The sequence below is a fragment of the Myotis davidii genome, unplaced genomic scaffold (genome assembly GCF_000327345.1).
Source record: "Myotis davidii unplaced genomic scaffold, ASM32734v1 scaffold753, whole genome shotgun sequence".
NCBI classification, from domain to species: domain Eukaryota; kingdom Metazoa; phylum Chordata; class Mammalia; order Chiroptera; family Vespertilionidae; genus Myotis; species Myotis davidii.
The window spans coordinates 1323964-1337285 of record NW_006286231.1 but is presented as its reverse complement, the minus strand read 5'-3'; the positions used below and the strand labels follow the sequence as shown (position 1 = coordinate 1337285).

Below are 13322 nucleotides of genomic sequence, written 5' to 3'. Positions count from 1 at the left end.
ATAGACAGGCTCACTTAAAGTAAGCATTGACCTTCGTGAAGGAAGCCACAGGCCTAGGATGTGACTACCTGCCATGACTTGCTGTTAGTTATGAATTTTTATGTTCAGACCATCTTAGGTGGTTGCTTTTGGGCTCTCAGTCTATAGGGCCAGTCATTCAGACCTTCCCTGAGCTTGATGTGTTTAGTATGTGGCCCCTGTTTTGTCTACAGCATCTTGGACCAATCCTGACACTAAGAACTCAGGACTGATTCTCCTTAAGATTGTACTAGATACTATAAGAACCAGCCCTCAGCTTTCCTTTCTCCTTCAGAACACATCTAGGTTTTGCTTAGCTCTGTTTCCAGTTTGAAAACTCTAAGATCCTTGACTAAATCTCTGTCATTTATATTCTAGCAAAGCCTCTTAACTCTTTTTGAGTTCATTCAACAATTTGTAATGGGAATATTCATGCTAAACATAAAGATAAGGGACCGCAGCAATAAGTATGACAGCAACTAAAATTTAACTTTTAGTGCATGAAAAACGTTATTAAAAAATCAAACTACAAACAAAATTACATTGCAACATGTACGGCAGACATGAAATCATATACCTAATAGATAATGATTTCTTACAAATCAGTAAGAAAAAAGATGACACAGGTTTAAAAAAATGCGTGAAAGGCATAGAAAAATAATTCACAAAAGAAATAAAATTGGATAAAAATATATATAAACCATCAATCACACTGCAAATTCAAACTGATATCATTGTAATAACCTGTTTTTTAAAAATCTTTATTGTTGAAGATATTACAGATGTCCCCTTTATCCCTCCCCCCCATTGTCCCCTTCTATCCTGCATCTACCTCCCACCCCATGTTGTAATAACCTGGTTATAATTAGTAACTGGAAAGGAGCAGAGGGAAGCTGCAATTTAGACACATGCCCAGTAAGGTCCGGATGATGTGGGAAGGTGTTTATCTGTTAGTCACACCTGAGAGCAAGGCATTGGCCAAAATAGACGTGGCGACTGCAAGGGTGTGAAATCTGAGATACATAAGCTCCTGAACAAAGGAGTTCACTCTCCTGGCCCTCTGGTGCTCCTGACTTGTGGGGCTTGCACACTCTGCACTCACCCATGTGGCCCACATGGATGTGGATTCCACACAACAGACTAATGGACTCTAGCCTGATGTCACATCGGACCCAACTCCACCATGGAACAGAAACTCTCTGGACACTGGCTTTACTTCCACCTTTATTGAAGCCCCAGCTGCACATTTTCCAGGACTAGATTAAGAGAAATGGGACTTCGCAAACTGAGGAATATAATTTCACACAAATAAATAAAAATCATTCATTCTCCTGAGTGCATCTTAGATGATTCTTTTTCTCAAGAGACTGCAAGTACCGCACTCCCACAGGCAACGGAGGAATTTCACCCATGCCATCCTCTGGCAACAAATCCACAAAGTTATGTCATTTTTGCTTTTCCAAAAAGAAAGTTCAACTTTAATTAATCTCTGGCCCAGTAATTCCACTTCTAGGACCCTCCCCCAAATGATTGGAGAGCTGTACAAATGCATATGTTCAAAGATGTTTATTGAAGCAATGTTTATGAAGGCAACCTAAAATTCTCACAATAGAGACAGGCTTAAATAAAGTATGGAAAAATCATACGGAACATTTTACAGCTGTTCAAAATCATGTTTTTGCATAATACTCAATGTTATGGGAAAATACTTAAGTCGTAGAGCTCAAGGTTTAAAAAAAACCCACAAGAAATAATGATATAGAGCAGAATCCCAAAACTTCAAATACAAATACATATAGGAACATATATACAGATACCACAAATTAAAAAATGACTAAAAGAAAAATATATAAATGTTAACACCTGTTGTTTTCATGCAGTGGAATTATGAGAGATTTTATTTTCTCATTTAAAATTTTCTGTAATTTCCAATTTTCTCAAAATTATCAGGTATTACATTTACATCTAGAAAAGTAATAAATAAATGTTAACAATAATAATAATATCAAAGTGAGATCCAAGGGGTTCCAAAAGATACAAACATAAATACTAAATGTCCTGGTTTTGTTTTATAAATGGCTAAATCTTCCAGCTAGAAAGTTTTTATTTCCAGTAGAAGTAGTACTTGTATTTTTTCCTTGACTGGCATTCGATAGAGAATCCACTGCAACGTATTTGATTTGGAAACCTCCTGCAGTCACTGAAGCATCACTTAGAAACTTTAAAGTCATGACATTTCCTGGGGAGGAAGAGGATGCAAAAGAACAAAGATGTTACTCTCTTTTAATTTAGCTGACAAAAATGGCACGTTTCAGGGCTTCCTTTTGACTCTTCCTCTCTCTCTTTTTAAAAATAGAATTCTCATCTCCCAACTACCTCCTACAGCTCATATAATATCTTCCTTGAACTTTCTGTTAACATAAAATATATCCTCAAGAAAAAAATAGAGAGAAACAGAAGGTTTAATACTTTACCAATCCTAGGGAAATTGTGACAGAGTAATGAATTAATAGGTTTTAAGCATTATTCATTCAAGAATTGAACAAGTAGTTTCATGTCTTGCAATAATGACGAATAAATGAGAATTGTGGCGCACTGCAAGGCTAGGGCGTGGGAATAATTTAAGTAGTAGTATTTGAGCTTAAGAACTATTGTTTTTAGTTGCATAGTATTGAGATAATTTTATGACCTGGAGGAAAAATTGAGCATGCAAAATGTCAAATACTAATGCTGGTGATTAAATTAAAAAATGATATCTAAGAAAATAAAAGTTCTTCATCAGAATATATGAGTTTGGGTTAATAGCAGTGGTATTACTTAATGAGATACATTTATGCTACTATAAGGACATTTCTTGAGGAACATTTCGTGGAACAAAGTCACACAAAATAATTTGCAGGAGAAAAAAGATTCGGAAAAGGTTACCTACCATAGCTAGCTGTTTGAGGTTTGCTATGCATAATTAACATATTAAAAAGTCTCTGACATCTTCAAATAAAGAAACCTGCTTAACATTATTTAACTCAATGTTACCCAAATTTACCTGACCTGAGTCCTTTCTCATGTAGCACCTATTAAAAACATTTCACAGTACTGTGTTCTTTACAACTCTCTTTGGGAAATGCTATACCAAGATAAAAATGCAATAAATAAGGTAAAAATTTTTCAGTGATAGAAGGTATTTTTAACAACTTTATAAATTACTTTCATTCTTTATCAATGAAAAATCTTGGCCTTTTATTACATTTTATGGAGATCATAAGCCACGGCAGTATTCATAGATTTGCAGATTCAAGACTGTCTCAGACTGTATTTCCCACAAATGACAAGAGTCTACACGTTTTCAGTGCAAGGAGATGGCACAGATCTTTTTTTAGGTATAAATAAATACTTGGAATATACAAGCCAGCGAGCAGGTCTCTCAAATTTAAAAAAGTAAACAGTAATGACTCCTGGGTCCTTCACTTTCAGTGACACTGAGAGAAAACAAATCATAATTTTGCTCCTTAATTTAGAGTCATTACCTGTACTAATGATGTCTGCTGGAAGATCATCTCCACAGTATCTGAAAAGGAATTTTAAAGAGAATTCACATGAATGAACTTTATACAGCTATTGCAATGAGCTCTTACTGATAACTAAAGTGCTTTATTTCCCCCAAGTAATGGCTTATTTTCCTATTATTTTATGGTGATTTGTTGCCTTTTTAAAAAAATATATATTTTATTGATTTTCTACAGAGAGGAAGGGAGAGAGACAGAGAGCCAGAAACATCGACGAGAGAGAGACATCGATCAGCCGCCTCCTGCACATCCCCCACTGGGGATGCGCCCGCAACCCAGGCACATGTCCTGGACCGGAACCGAACCGGGAACCTTCAGTCAGCAGGCCGACGCCCCATCCACTGAGCCAAACCGGCCTCGGCTTTTTTTAAAATTTGAATTTGTAAGGGAGAACAATGTACATTATTTGAAGTAAACTTCCCAAACTATTAATGAGATGCTTAAGAAAAAATATGTGGCATTTCTACTCTGTGCACCTACAAAACTATTTGTGTAGTAGACAATTTGAATTTTCTTGAAAAAATTAAAAATTTGTTTCTGATTACTCTCATAAAATTTCTTCACAATTAAAAGTCAATGGGTGTATAGTTGGTAGTATTATATTTTGAATTCTAGAGTAGACAGATTTAAAGGTGGGAAAATTACTTGGACCTTATAGATATAAGAGGGTTTCATTTTTATATGAATCATATCTTGAAAGGAACTCCTTTGCACATTATATAAACGTTGAGTTTTGTCAGTGAAATGTATTCTAGAGGGGGTTGGGGGGTGTAATATAAAGGTAAATTACACAATATAAATTTATAGCCTGTTGAAGACCTTTAAAAAATAGTATATATATTTTTATATAAAGTCATGGATAATGGAGAATTGATATTGTATTGATAATGGATAGTCTAAAATACACATTATTACACATATGTAATATCTTAATCAATAAAAAATATATTAAAAAAGAATAAAATACACATTATTAAATGGTGACCTGAATATATAAAACACCTAATTGCACACTCTTTAAATTGAAATATTTTGTAAGTCTCTGAAAATGTAGACTTCATTAAAGATTTAAGGGGAGAACACAAAAATATCATGTACCAGCATGTTGAAGACCAAGGGAGAAAGAAATATTGCAGAAGAGAGCACTTGTCTTTTATGGCAAAGAAAACTATTTTTAAGAAGCTTCCCTTTGTAGGTTTAGCTAACTTGTATGAAAGCAGCGGCTAGGCTTTGCTTATTTACCTTATACCCACAATACTTAGCCCATTGCTTTGTACACAGAAGTAAGGCACCCATTACTGAATTTATAATTATTTTTAAAGGTTGACAGAAATTAGAAGACTTAAAAACCACAACAAATTTCTCATCTCACATCTTTTCCCTCATGTTGTTAGTCAATCTTGAGGTCTTCATAAATAGACTATTTAAATAATTGCTACAACTTAAAAATAATCAAAAGGCAGCTATCACTATTTTAATAATAAGTAACAACTGACTATGACTTAACATGCTAAGAAAAATCTTTGTTAAAAAAAAGTATGGTGTTGTAGGAGTGTAGAAACACTGGAAAATCAATATTGTAGGTACAGTTGGGGAGAAATTAAAGAAACATCAAGCACAATATCGAATGTTCCTTTAACTTTCTGTATGGGAAAACAACACGTACCTCCCCACAAAGCCATGGATATCGTCGTAACTGTCATATATTTCAACATAGTCAGCCAAGCAAGATGGGTCATCTTCAAGGTCAAAGTCCAAAAACTTCAGGTGAATACGCTGGCCATACTTGAGTCTAATGTGCCAGTAGCAGATTTGGTTATCATCATACTCATTTGGGTAGCCTGGAGATTTAAAAATTCTCTTTGGATCGGTAAAGATTCCACCACATTCTTTTGCTGGAATGGGGAAGAGGGAGGGGAGGGAGAGGAAAGATAAGAAAGCATTAGAAAAAATTATTCCTACTTTAAAATGATATTCATGTCTTAGTGTTCATTTACTTATAACCCTTTATGAAAAAGTAAAGAAATGGCTTAACATACAGTATCTATAGTATATAATATATTCCTGTAGCTAAAGAATAAATGTATTTTTCATCAATAGTTGTTCAGTTTTATTTTTATTTTATTTTTCTAAATATATTTTATTGAGTTTTTACAGAGAGGAAAGGAGAGAGACAGAGAGTTAGAAACATCGATGAGAGAGAAACATCGACCAGCTGCCTCCTGCACACTCCCCACTGGGGATGTGCCCGCAACCAAGGTACATGCCCTTGACCTGAATCGAACCTGGGACCTTTCAGTCCCGCAAGCCGATGCTCCATCCACTGAGCCAAACCGGTTTCGGCCAGTTTTCTAAATTAAGCAGGCACTTGTGAATTAAAAAAGTAAAATAGCAAAAAAATAATTAATTCATTGTATCCCTGGTTACATTTTTTGGGGGATGTCTTTTTATTTATGTTTTTAAGCATAGAATGCACAAATCTTATGAGCACCCTTCCTTATGCTTTGACAAATACATATATTCATGCTACCAACAGCCCAGTCAGATGTTTTTGTCTTGTGGTGTCACCACTGTGTCTTTAGGGACTGGAATATGTAGAATAATGAGTCCAATATATTCTGTTTGGGAAATCATTATAGAATTTCAAGATTACAGAAGACCTTGGAGGTCACTCTAATCCAGCTCAAAGGAATAATTTATAATCTTCCTATCGTCTTTTTCCTGGTTTTAAACTAACACCTTAATCTTATTTGAGGATTTGGTGAAGATGCTTATGTTTTTTAAAGTCATTTTTCATTTTACAGATTTATGTGGTGTCACATAACCTGTTATAAGAACAACCTCTCCCAGACCAATGTCTTGCAGTATGATCTAGAGAGAAAGCTATGAAGGGGCCCTGATTAATTTTAATTCCATATCAAGTAAGTATCCAGTATCTTGAAAGACCGAACCAAACCTGGAAACTCAAAAATAATCTGAGGGTGGTGCTAGTGCTGACTCTGGGTAGCATTTGAAGATATTTTTCATTTTATCAATTAGAGATTTTTTCCAAGAATAGTCTCCTTTAAAGTAACTATTTTAAAAAATCTTGTTAGAATTCTTACTGACATAGAAGTTAAAGAAGCTTATCTCCAAGGCAGAACAGGACCTTAGGAAGGCTGGGGAGGTCAGAGCCCGCTGGCATGGCTCAATGGTTGAGCATCTGTCTGTGAACCAGTCATCAAGGTTTGGGCTCAATCCCCAAGGCCGGGGCATGTGGGAGGCAGCTGATGGATGATTCTCTCTCATCAATGATGTTTCTATCTCTCTCCCTCTCCCTTCCTCTCTGAAATCAATAAAAATAATTTTTTTAAAAAAGTCATAGATCTGGTTCAAGCACTCTGTGACCACCCTATACCTGTTTCTTCATAGGTAATTGAGTGTAATCATGACTCTCCTATTATTTCCCACACAGGAATATTCTGAGGATAAAATATAGATGATAACTTAAGAATGTTATACAGCCCTAGCCGGTTTGGCTCAGTGAATAGAGCGTCGGCCTTGTTCCATGGCACAAACAAGATCTGAATTCACAATTCTGCCTGCCTACTAATTATTGGCTACATAATTTTGGGTAAGTTGCTTAAATTCTTAACTCTCAGCTTCCTGATTTCTAAAATGGGTGTAAAAATAGCTCTTTGAAGGGTGGTGACTATGGAGTGACAGTGTGGATTAAGGAACATCAACTAGTGACACAGCATAATCACTCTATGAATGATAGTTATTAATTACTATCAGTAAACTGATTTATCTCTGGAAAAATAAGCTATTTCATTTTAACAACATCTTAGTAACATGTAACTGTTTTTGCAAAGTATAAAATTATTATTTTTAACAAACCATGTGGATTGTAGCAATAGGCATCCCATCTTTCACTCCTATTGAGACGGAATCCATAATCAATAATGCCAGTTTTTCCAAATCCACAGTGGGGCCCTGGCTTCACAATAGGGTATCCAACTCTGCCCTTGGCCATCCACCCAGCAGCACAGACATGAAATCCTACAAGAGAATGAAAGGGTTTTACACTTAACAGGTAAACGGGCTCAGCTGAGAGAAAGTCATCTTGACAAAGATGGTCCCTTCCAACACTGACAATTTCTTAGCTGCCCAAATTCAGTTCATGTAAAAGAAGAAAAACGGTTTTCTTAAAAAAAAATTGAAACACATAAAATATAACATCTGACTTTTACTAAGAAATGACATATTACTTAAAAATAAAAAAAGATGAAGGTGAACTAGAAATTGTAACCCCACGAATCTGAAAACATTCCATATTCAGAGCTGGCTTCTTTTCACCAATGACCTATCCAGTGCAAAGAGATAATTTCTGAAAGTACCATCGGTCCTGAAAACTTTTTTTTTTCAAATCATAGTTTAACTCATTTCTATTTCAGGATGAATCAAGATATTGCTTGCTAGTATTTTTTAAAATGTGAAGAGGGATAAAAGCGCTCATAAATTTCAAACAAAGCCTCAGCCCTGTTTTTCTTGCTCAACTTCTTAACTCTCTGTTTAAATACTTGCCAACGGCAACCAAGAACAATTTTACTTGAAGTCCAGGGCAGCTAGCTGGTAGTGACTCTGGCTTTGTATCCATCATTCCAGTCCCTGTCACACTCAATCCTGTGGGAACAGGCTGAGCAGTTATCTGGGGAGACTTTGGGGCACAACACCTGTATTTTTGCCAACATAAGCTTTGCCAGGTACTTTTCTGTCAGCAAAGGGCTTTCTTCAATGAGAAGAGCTCCAAGCAAGGTGGTCTTTTGGATTCTCCTGAAAGCCCAGGAGAGATGGTAGCAACCTCCCCCCTTTTTCTAAGTAAGTAAAAAAAACAACAAAAAACCAACCAACCAAATAAAAACCCACTAGTTAATTACTGGGTTTTTCCACTAGGTCTCCTGACATCATCTTCCCAGTTCCCTACTCCTGCCATCTTATAACTTGCTTATCCTCCTTTTTCTCATAGCTTTGATTCTGAAATACAAATGCATTCTCCCACTTAATATTGGGGGAAAAAAGAAAAAAAATTAGAACATTTTGAAAAAAGGCACTAAATTCAGTATTTCTTCTACCATGTACATTTTCTTATAAGACTCAACATAATAACATTGCTCAACACATGAGGAAACCCAAACTCAGAAGTCAAGAAGGCTAGAGTAATATTAAAATGAATAGCAATGGCTTTAAATTTCTGAGGAATTTAAATGTTATTGAGATGCCTTCATTTTCTTTTGATTTTTATTTACTAGCTCACAGTGGGTTGTAACCCCAAGTAAGTTACTAGAATTAGGAACTTTCCCCTAGCTAGTTGTAGGCAGAGAAGATGGGAAAAGCAGGAGGGCAGAGAGGAGAGAAGTCATGGGGACTTAGAGAACTATTAGCAGGGGTGAATAGAGAAGTCTTACTAGGGAGTTACAGGAAAGATGGGATATTTTTTCCCCAAGGATGAACAAGACAGAAAGTCATTGTCAAATCAGTTACCTATTTTTCTGGCTGCCTCTAGTTGCTTGTAGGTGGCGAGGCGGCCGCCTTCATATTCACACACCGCCTTTGCTTCTGTGTAGGTGAGCTTGTATTTGCCGGACCGAGCTTCTCTGTGATATACGCCTGCTGCTTGTTCTGTGAAATCACAAAAAGTCGTAAATGCACTACTTGCATTCTTGCAGAACAAGGGAAATTTTGTGACCTCATATGGAAGATTACATCAGCTATTGTTACTGCCAAAGGGTTCCTTGGGTCAGCAGCATTGGATAGCTACATTTTCATTATTAGAAAGCTTTGGGGGAAAATATGAATGAGGGGGAATTTTAGGGAAACCTGGGGACATAGATGGAAACTTGAGGCTAAATTGAGTTTCTGAACTGACAACCTGAAAGGGTTTCAGTACAACATTGCATTCCTACACTAAAAAAGGTGATTAAGGTTTGACTTTTTTTTTTTGGTTTGGCTTTAAATTACATAAAAACTTGGAGAGGTAACTAATAGGTGAAAAAAAGGAGGTGAAGGCAAAGAAATCATGAAAATTGATCCATTATGTCAGCTTGGAATGATGGAGAAAAATAAGCCACAATATCCATTTGAGGGAAATGACTAATACAATATAACTGAGAGTTTAGTAAACAAATACAAGCCTGAGGGAAAGTTGAAAGGAATCCAAAGCAAACAAATATTTCATTAAAGAAAAGAAAACTAGATTCAAATGCAGCAGAGAAAATCCTGGGCATACCTAATTACTGGTTCTTAAGTTCTTTAAATGTTTTGTCCTTTTTTAGCTCCCATTTATTCCCAACATATTTTTGGTAGTGTTAAATCACACATGAGTTATCTCCCAGTAGATCGCTATTTAAAAGGATTGTTTTGAGTTTGGAGTGCATTTTGCCATGGAAACAATGAGAAAAAGATTCTCAGGGCAATAATCGTACCATATAGCTCTAATAGTTCTATGTAGATTGTCAGATTATGGTTCAGTCCTTGTATACTAACCTGGGCAATCGTCACCATCAAGACCATTGCCAATGAGAACGCATATATCTTGGCATGCAGTGACACGGAGCCAGCCGCATTAAAAAGATTGTTCCTTGCTGTCCTCCCCCAACTGAAGTTGACACTGCCACAGTCCAATAGGAATGCTGTGTGGCATTTTCTCTGTTTTTCTGGACGCCAGGGGATCCTTTTCTACATTATATGGTAAAAGCCCATTACTGAAGACCTCAGTCAATTTGATACTTACTAGTATAGATCAGAGAACACACGGAACACAAAAATCATGTTCCCCTTTCAAACTCACCTACTTCCACTTCCTTCATATGGTAAAGTCTCATTAGCAAAAGTTTCACTAGTTTCCAATCTGGTTGTTTTGAGCATATACCATGAGGTAGTTTGCTAGGTGCGGAGGATCAAGTCCTACTCCTAAGCAACTTGGACAAGAGTGGGCAATGCAACTACAGACAGTCCCCACTTATGCTGGTTCAACCTTAGGGGTCCTCGGTTTCCACCTTCTCATTTTACCAGTGTGGCACTGAGTCCATGGGTTTCAAGTGCCTTGTTCTTGATCGTTGCTAGCCGAGTCCTGCCTTCTAATCCAACTCTCCTTCCTCCTTAAATAGTTTCCCATGCTATATGGACCTAACCAACTGTAAACAATTCGTGCTAGGCTGACCAGTCAATAATTTGTCCCAGATTGGAGCAACGTGCAATTACCCCAAGCCTCAAATTTGCAGCACTATTAACAAACATTTGGGTTTGCTCCTCTCTACCACTAGGACAGAATTTCTATTGTTCAGGTTTATATTTTTGTAAAACACAAAATCACTTTTAAAAACACCAATGGCAACAGCTCCAAATTTCTTGAGCATTAGAGAGTTTTATAGCATTTCCAAGTTAATCCATATGGGTTTAATTCTTACTAGCTTTGTGACCATCTTTTTCCTGTCTAACAAATCTGTGGCTATCTCCTTAGTTTGATTGTGTGCAGTGAGAATAAACAGAGATGTGTTCATTCCGCTGGTAAATTCCAGACCCCAGCTTTGCCAAATGGACTCAGTGTTCAGCATGAAGCTAGTTCACTGGCTCAAGCTGAAAAAAGAGGCGGCAAGGCCGTGCATTGCAAATCAAGCTTTTTAATGAAATCCGCATGGCTGCAGTTACTATTACCAGGGAGAAACATGCTGAAATATTCTACAACTGTGTGCTGCTTAGCAAGCATAAAACCACGCTCTGGCCTGAAGTTAACTTCGCTTTCTCTTTATTTCTTTATTTTATACAGGAATCCCTCAATTTTCTTCTTAAGAATTCAAAAATATTTTCACTACCAAACACAATAATGGACATAAAGCAGTATTAATTTGTATCATGAGAATTAAAGCATTGTTCAGAATACCAGAAAGGGTATTTAGTATTTAGGGTTGTCAGTATTTGCCTTTTTTTGTTTGTTTATTGTTTATATTCACAGTTAGGTCCAATTCATTCCTCACTAACACTTAACAAAACAAAGCAGCAAAAGGAACGTTCCTTATCTAACAAAAAGGGCAGAAAAGTACAAGGATAGCTCAAACAAAAGGAACCAAAGTGGTAAGCATGCATTCAGAAATACATTGACTTTGTCAAACTAGTTAAAAGAATCTTTGGAAAAAGCAAGATATACACTATGGGTCAGAGTACATGGAGCAATGATTATAAAGTTATTGTATATTCTGATTTGCCTGTTATGATTTTATTACGATTACCTGCTATAAAATCTCATTGCAAATGCATTGAAATAAAAACAAAACAATACATTGATGTTTTTGTTAAACGAACATTCCCCACTATACAACCATATCTGCTTTGAAAAATCTTAAATATATTTTCATATAGAATATAAATATTAACCTCTATTTCCTACTGAACAACTTTATAAAAAGCTATTTTTAAATCTTAGAAGGCAGGAACACTATTTTAAAAATGGTATAAGCATTCCAAAAGTTATCTTTCCTAAGCATTTTTTTAAAACACCAGGCTTGACCAGAACAGAAAAATCTCCTGCTTTGATTCACTTCTCCACGAATTCAAAGAAGTGACATTCACAACTAAAAGCTCAAGGAGTACAGTTTCTTACCAAGCCATATGGAGTTATGAAAAATTCCGTTCTTGAATCCCCATCCATGCACGTCTTCCCACAGCAAGACAAATAAGTAAATTAGGACGATCATGTCGCAGTTGTAGGGCAATAATAGCCTATTATGGGCTCCTCAGGATAAATTCTCCGTGCAGAGGCTGCAATGCGACTGAAACATCTGGTTTCCACATCTTTTTAAATAGTTTTTGCAACTGTGAGGTCAGCAAGCACTCTCCAATGGTATTTCCCGCTGCAGTTTCACAATTAACTCAGTGTCTGAGGCAAACCCTCTGACTCATTTGCATTGGCAACTACAGCTAAAGATACTGTGACCATCTACATTTTTATTAATTAATTCTGTCTGTCACAGACACTTTCCTGGTAGGACATTTGTGTAACTTGGTGCAGAGCCAGCAGCCATTAAAAACAATAAGAACAAAAACTTCTGTAGGAATTTTAAGAAAAACCCTGAATGTCTTAGTATTTGTAGTAAGTCAATTGTGGAGTATGGGGTTTGGGATGAAGCACTGATCATGAACTTGACCCTGATAATGTTACTTCAGTTTTCCCTAAACATTGCCAAGCTTGTATAGAAAGTTTAAAAGAAAAAGTGTGCACAATTTGGCAAATCCTAAACCATCCCCAGTGGTGTGGGATTCCCTTATCCTCTGTCTGCTTTCTCCTTGGGAAAGGTCTGTTGCAGTCCTTGGTTTATTGTGGTTATCAGGTAAACACATCAGTTCCAGAAAAGCAAGTTAGTTTCAGAGCCTTAGAACATTCCAGCAGCTAGTCTAACACTAACTTCCCAGGCCACAAATCCTTGAAGTTTTTGGGAAAAGGTGAATGGGTAGATAGTCATAAAGTTAAGAAAAATATGGTCCTAGCTTCCCCACAACATTCTAAGTTTGAAGATGATCAAAATAGTAGGTAATAATTATCAAAGCTGTCATACCTTAAAGTATCCCAAATTTTGTTTTCTTCTTGTGTAGGGTCCGTTGGTAACTTGTCTGGTGCTATCCGCACTGCTCTGCTGTGAATGTCATTTCCTGTCAATTGACAGTCAATTTCTTGGCAGCTTTTGCTTCTCCTGAAGGTCATTCTTC

At 36.5% G+C, this 13322-nt stretch overlaps 1 protein-coding gene across 1 annotated transcript; it reads right to left on the bottom strand.

Annotated features, from left to right (window-relative positions):
• Positions 1-1569: 1569 nt before the first annotated feature.
• Positions 1570-12400, bottom strand: TNFAIP6 (TNF alpha induced protein 6). The gene is made up of 6 exons (XM_006757376.2): positions 12220-12400; positions 9105-9242; positions 7461-7622; positions 5248-5476; positions 3543-3583; positions 1570-2257 (listed from the first exon to the last, which is right to left on the bottom strand). The coding sequence occupies exons 1-6, from the start codon at positions 12311-12313 to the stop codon at positions 2088-2090; spliced, it is 834 nt and encodes a 277-aa protein (XP_006757439.1). The 5' UTR covers positions 12314-12400; the 3' UTR covers positions 1570-2087.
• Positions 12401-13322: the final 922 nt, after the last annotated feature.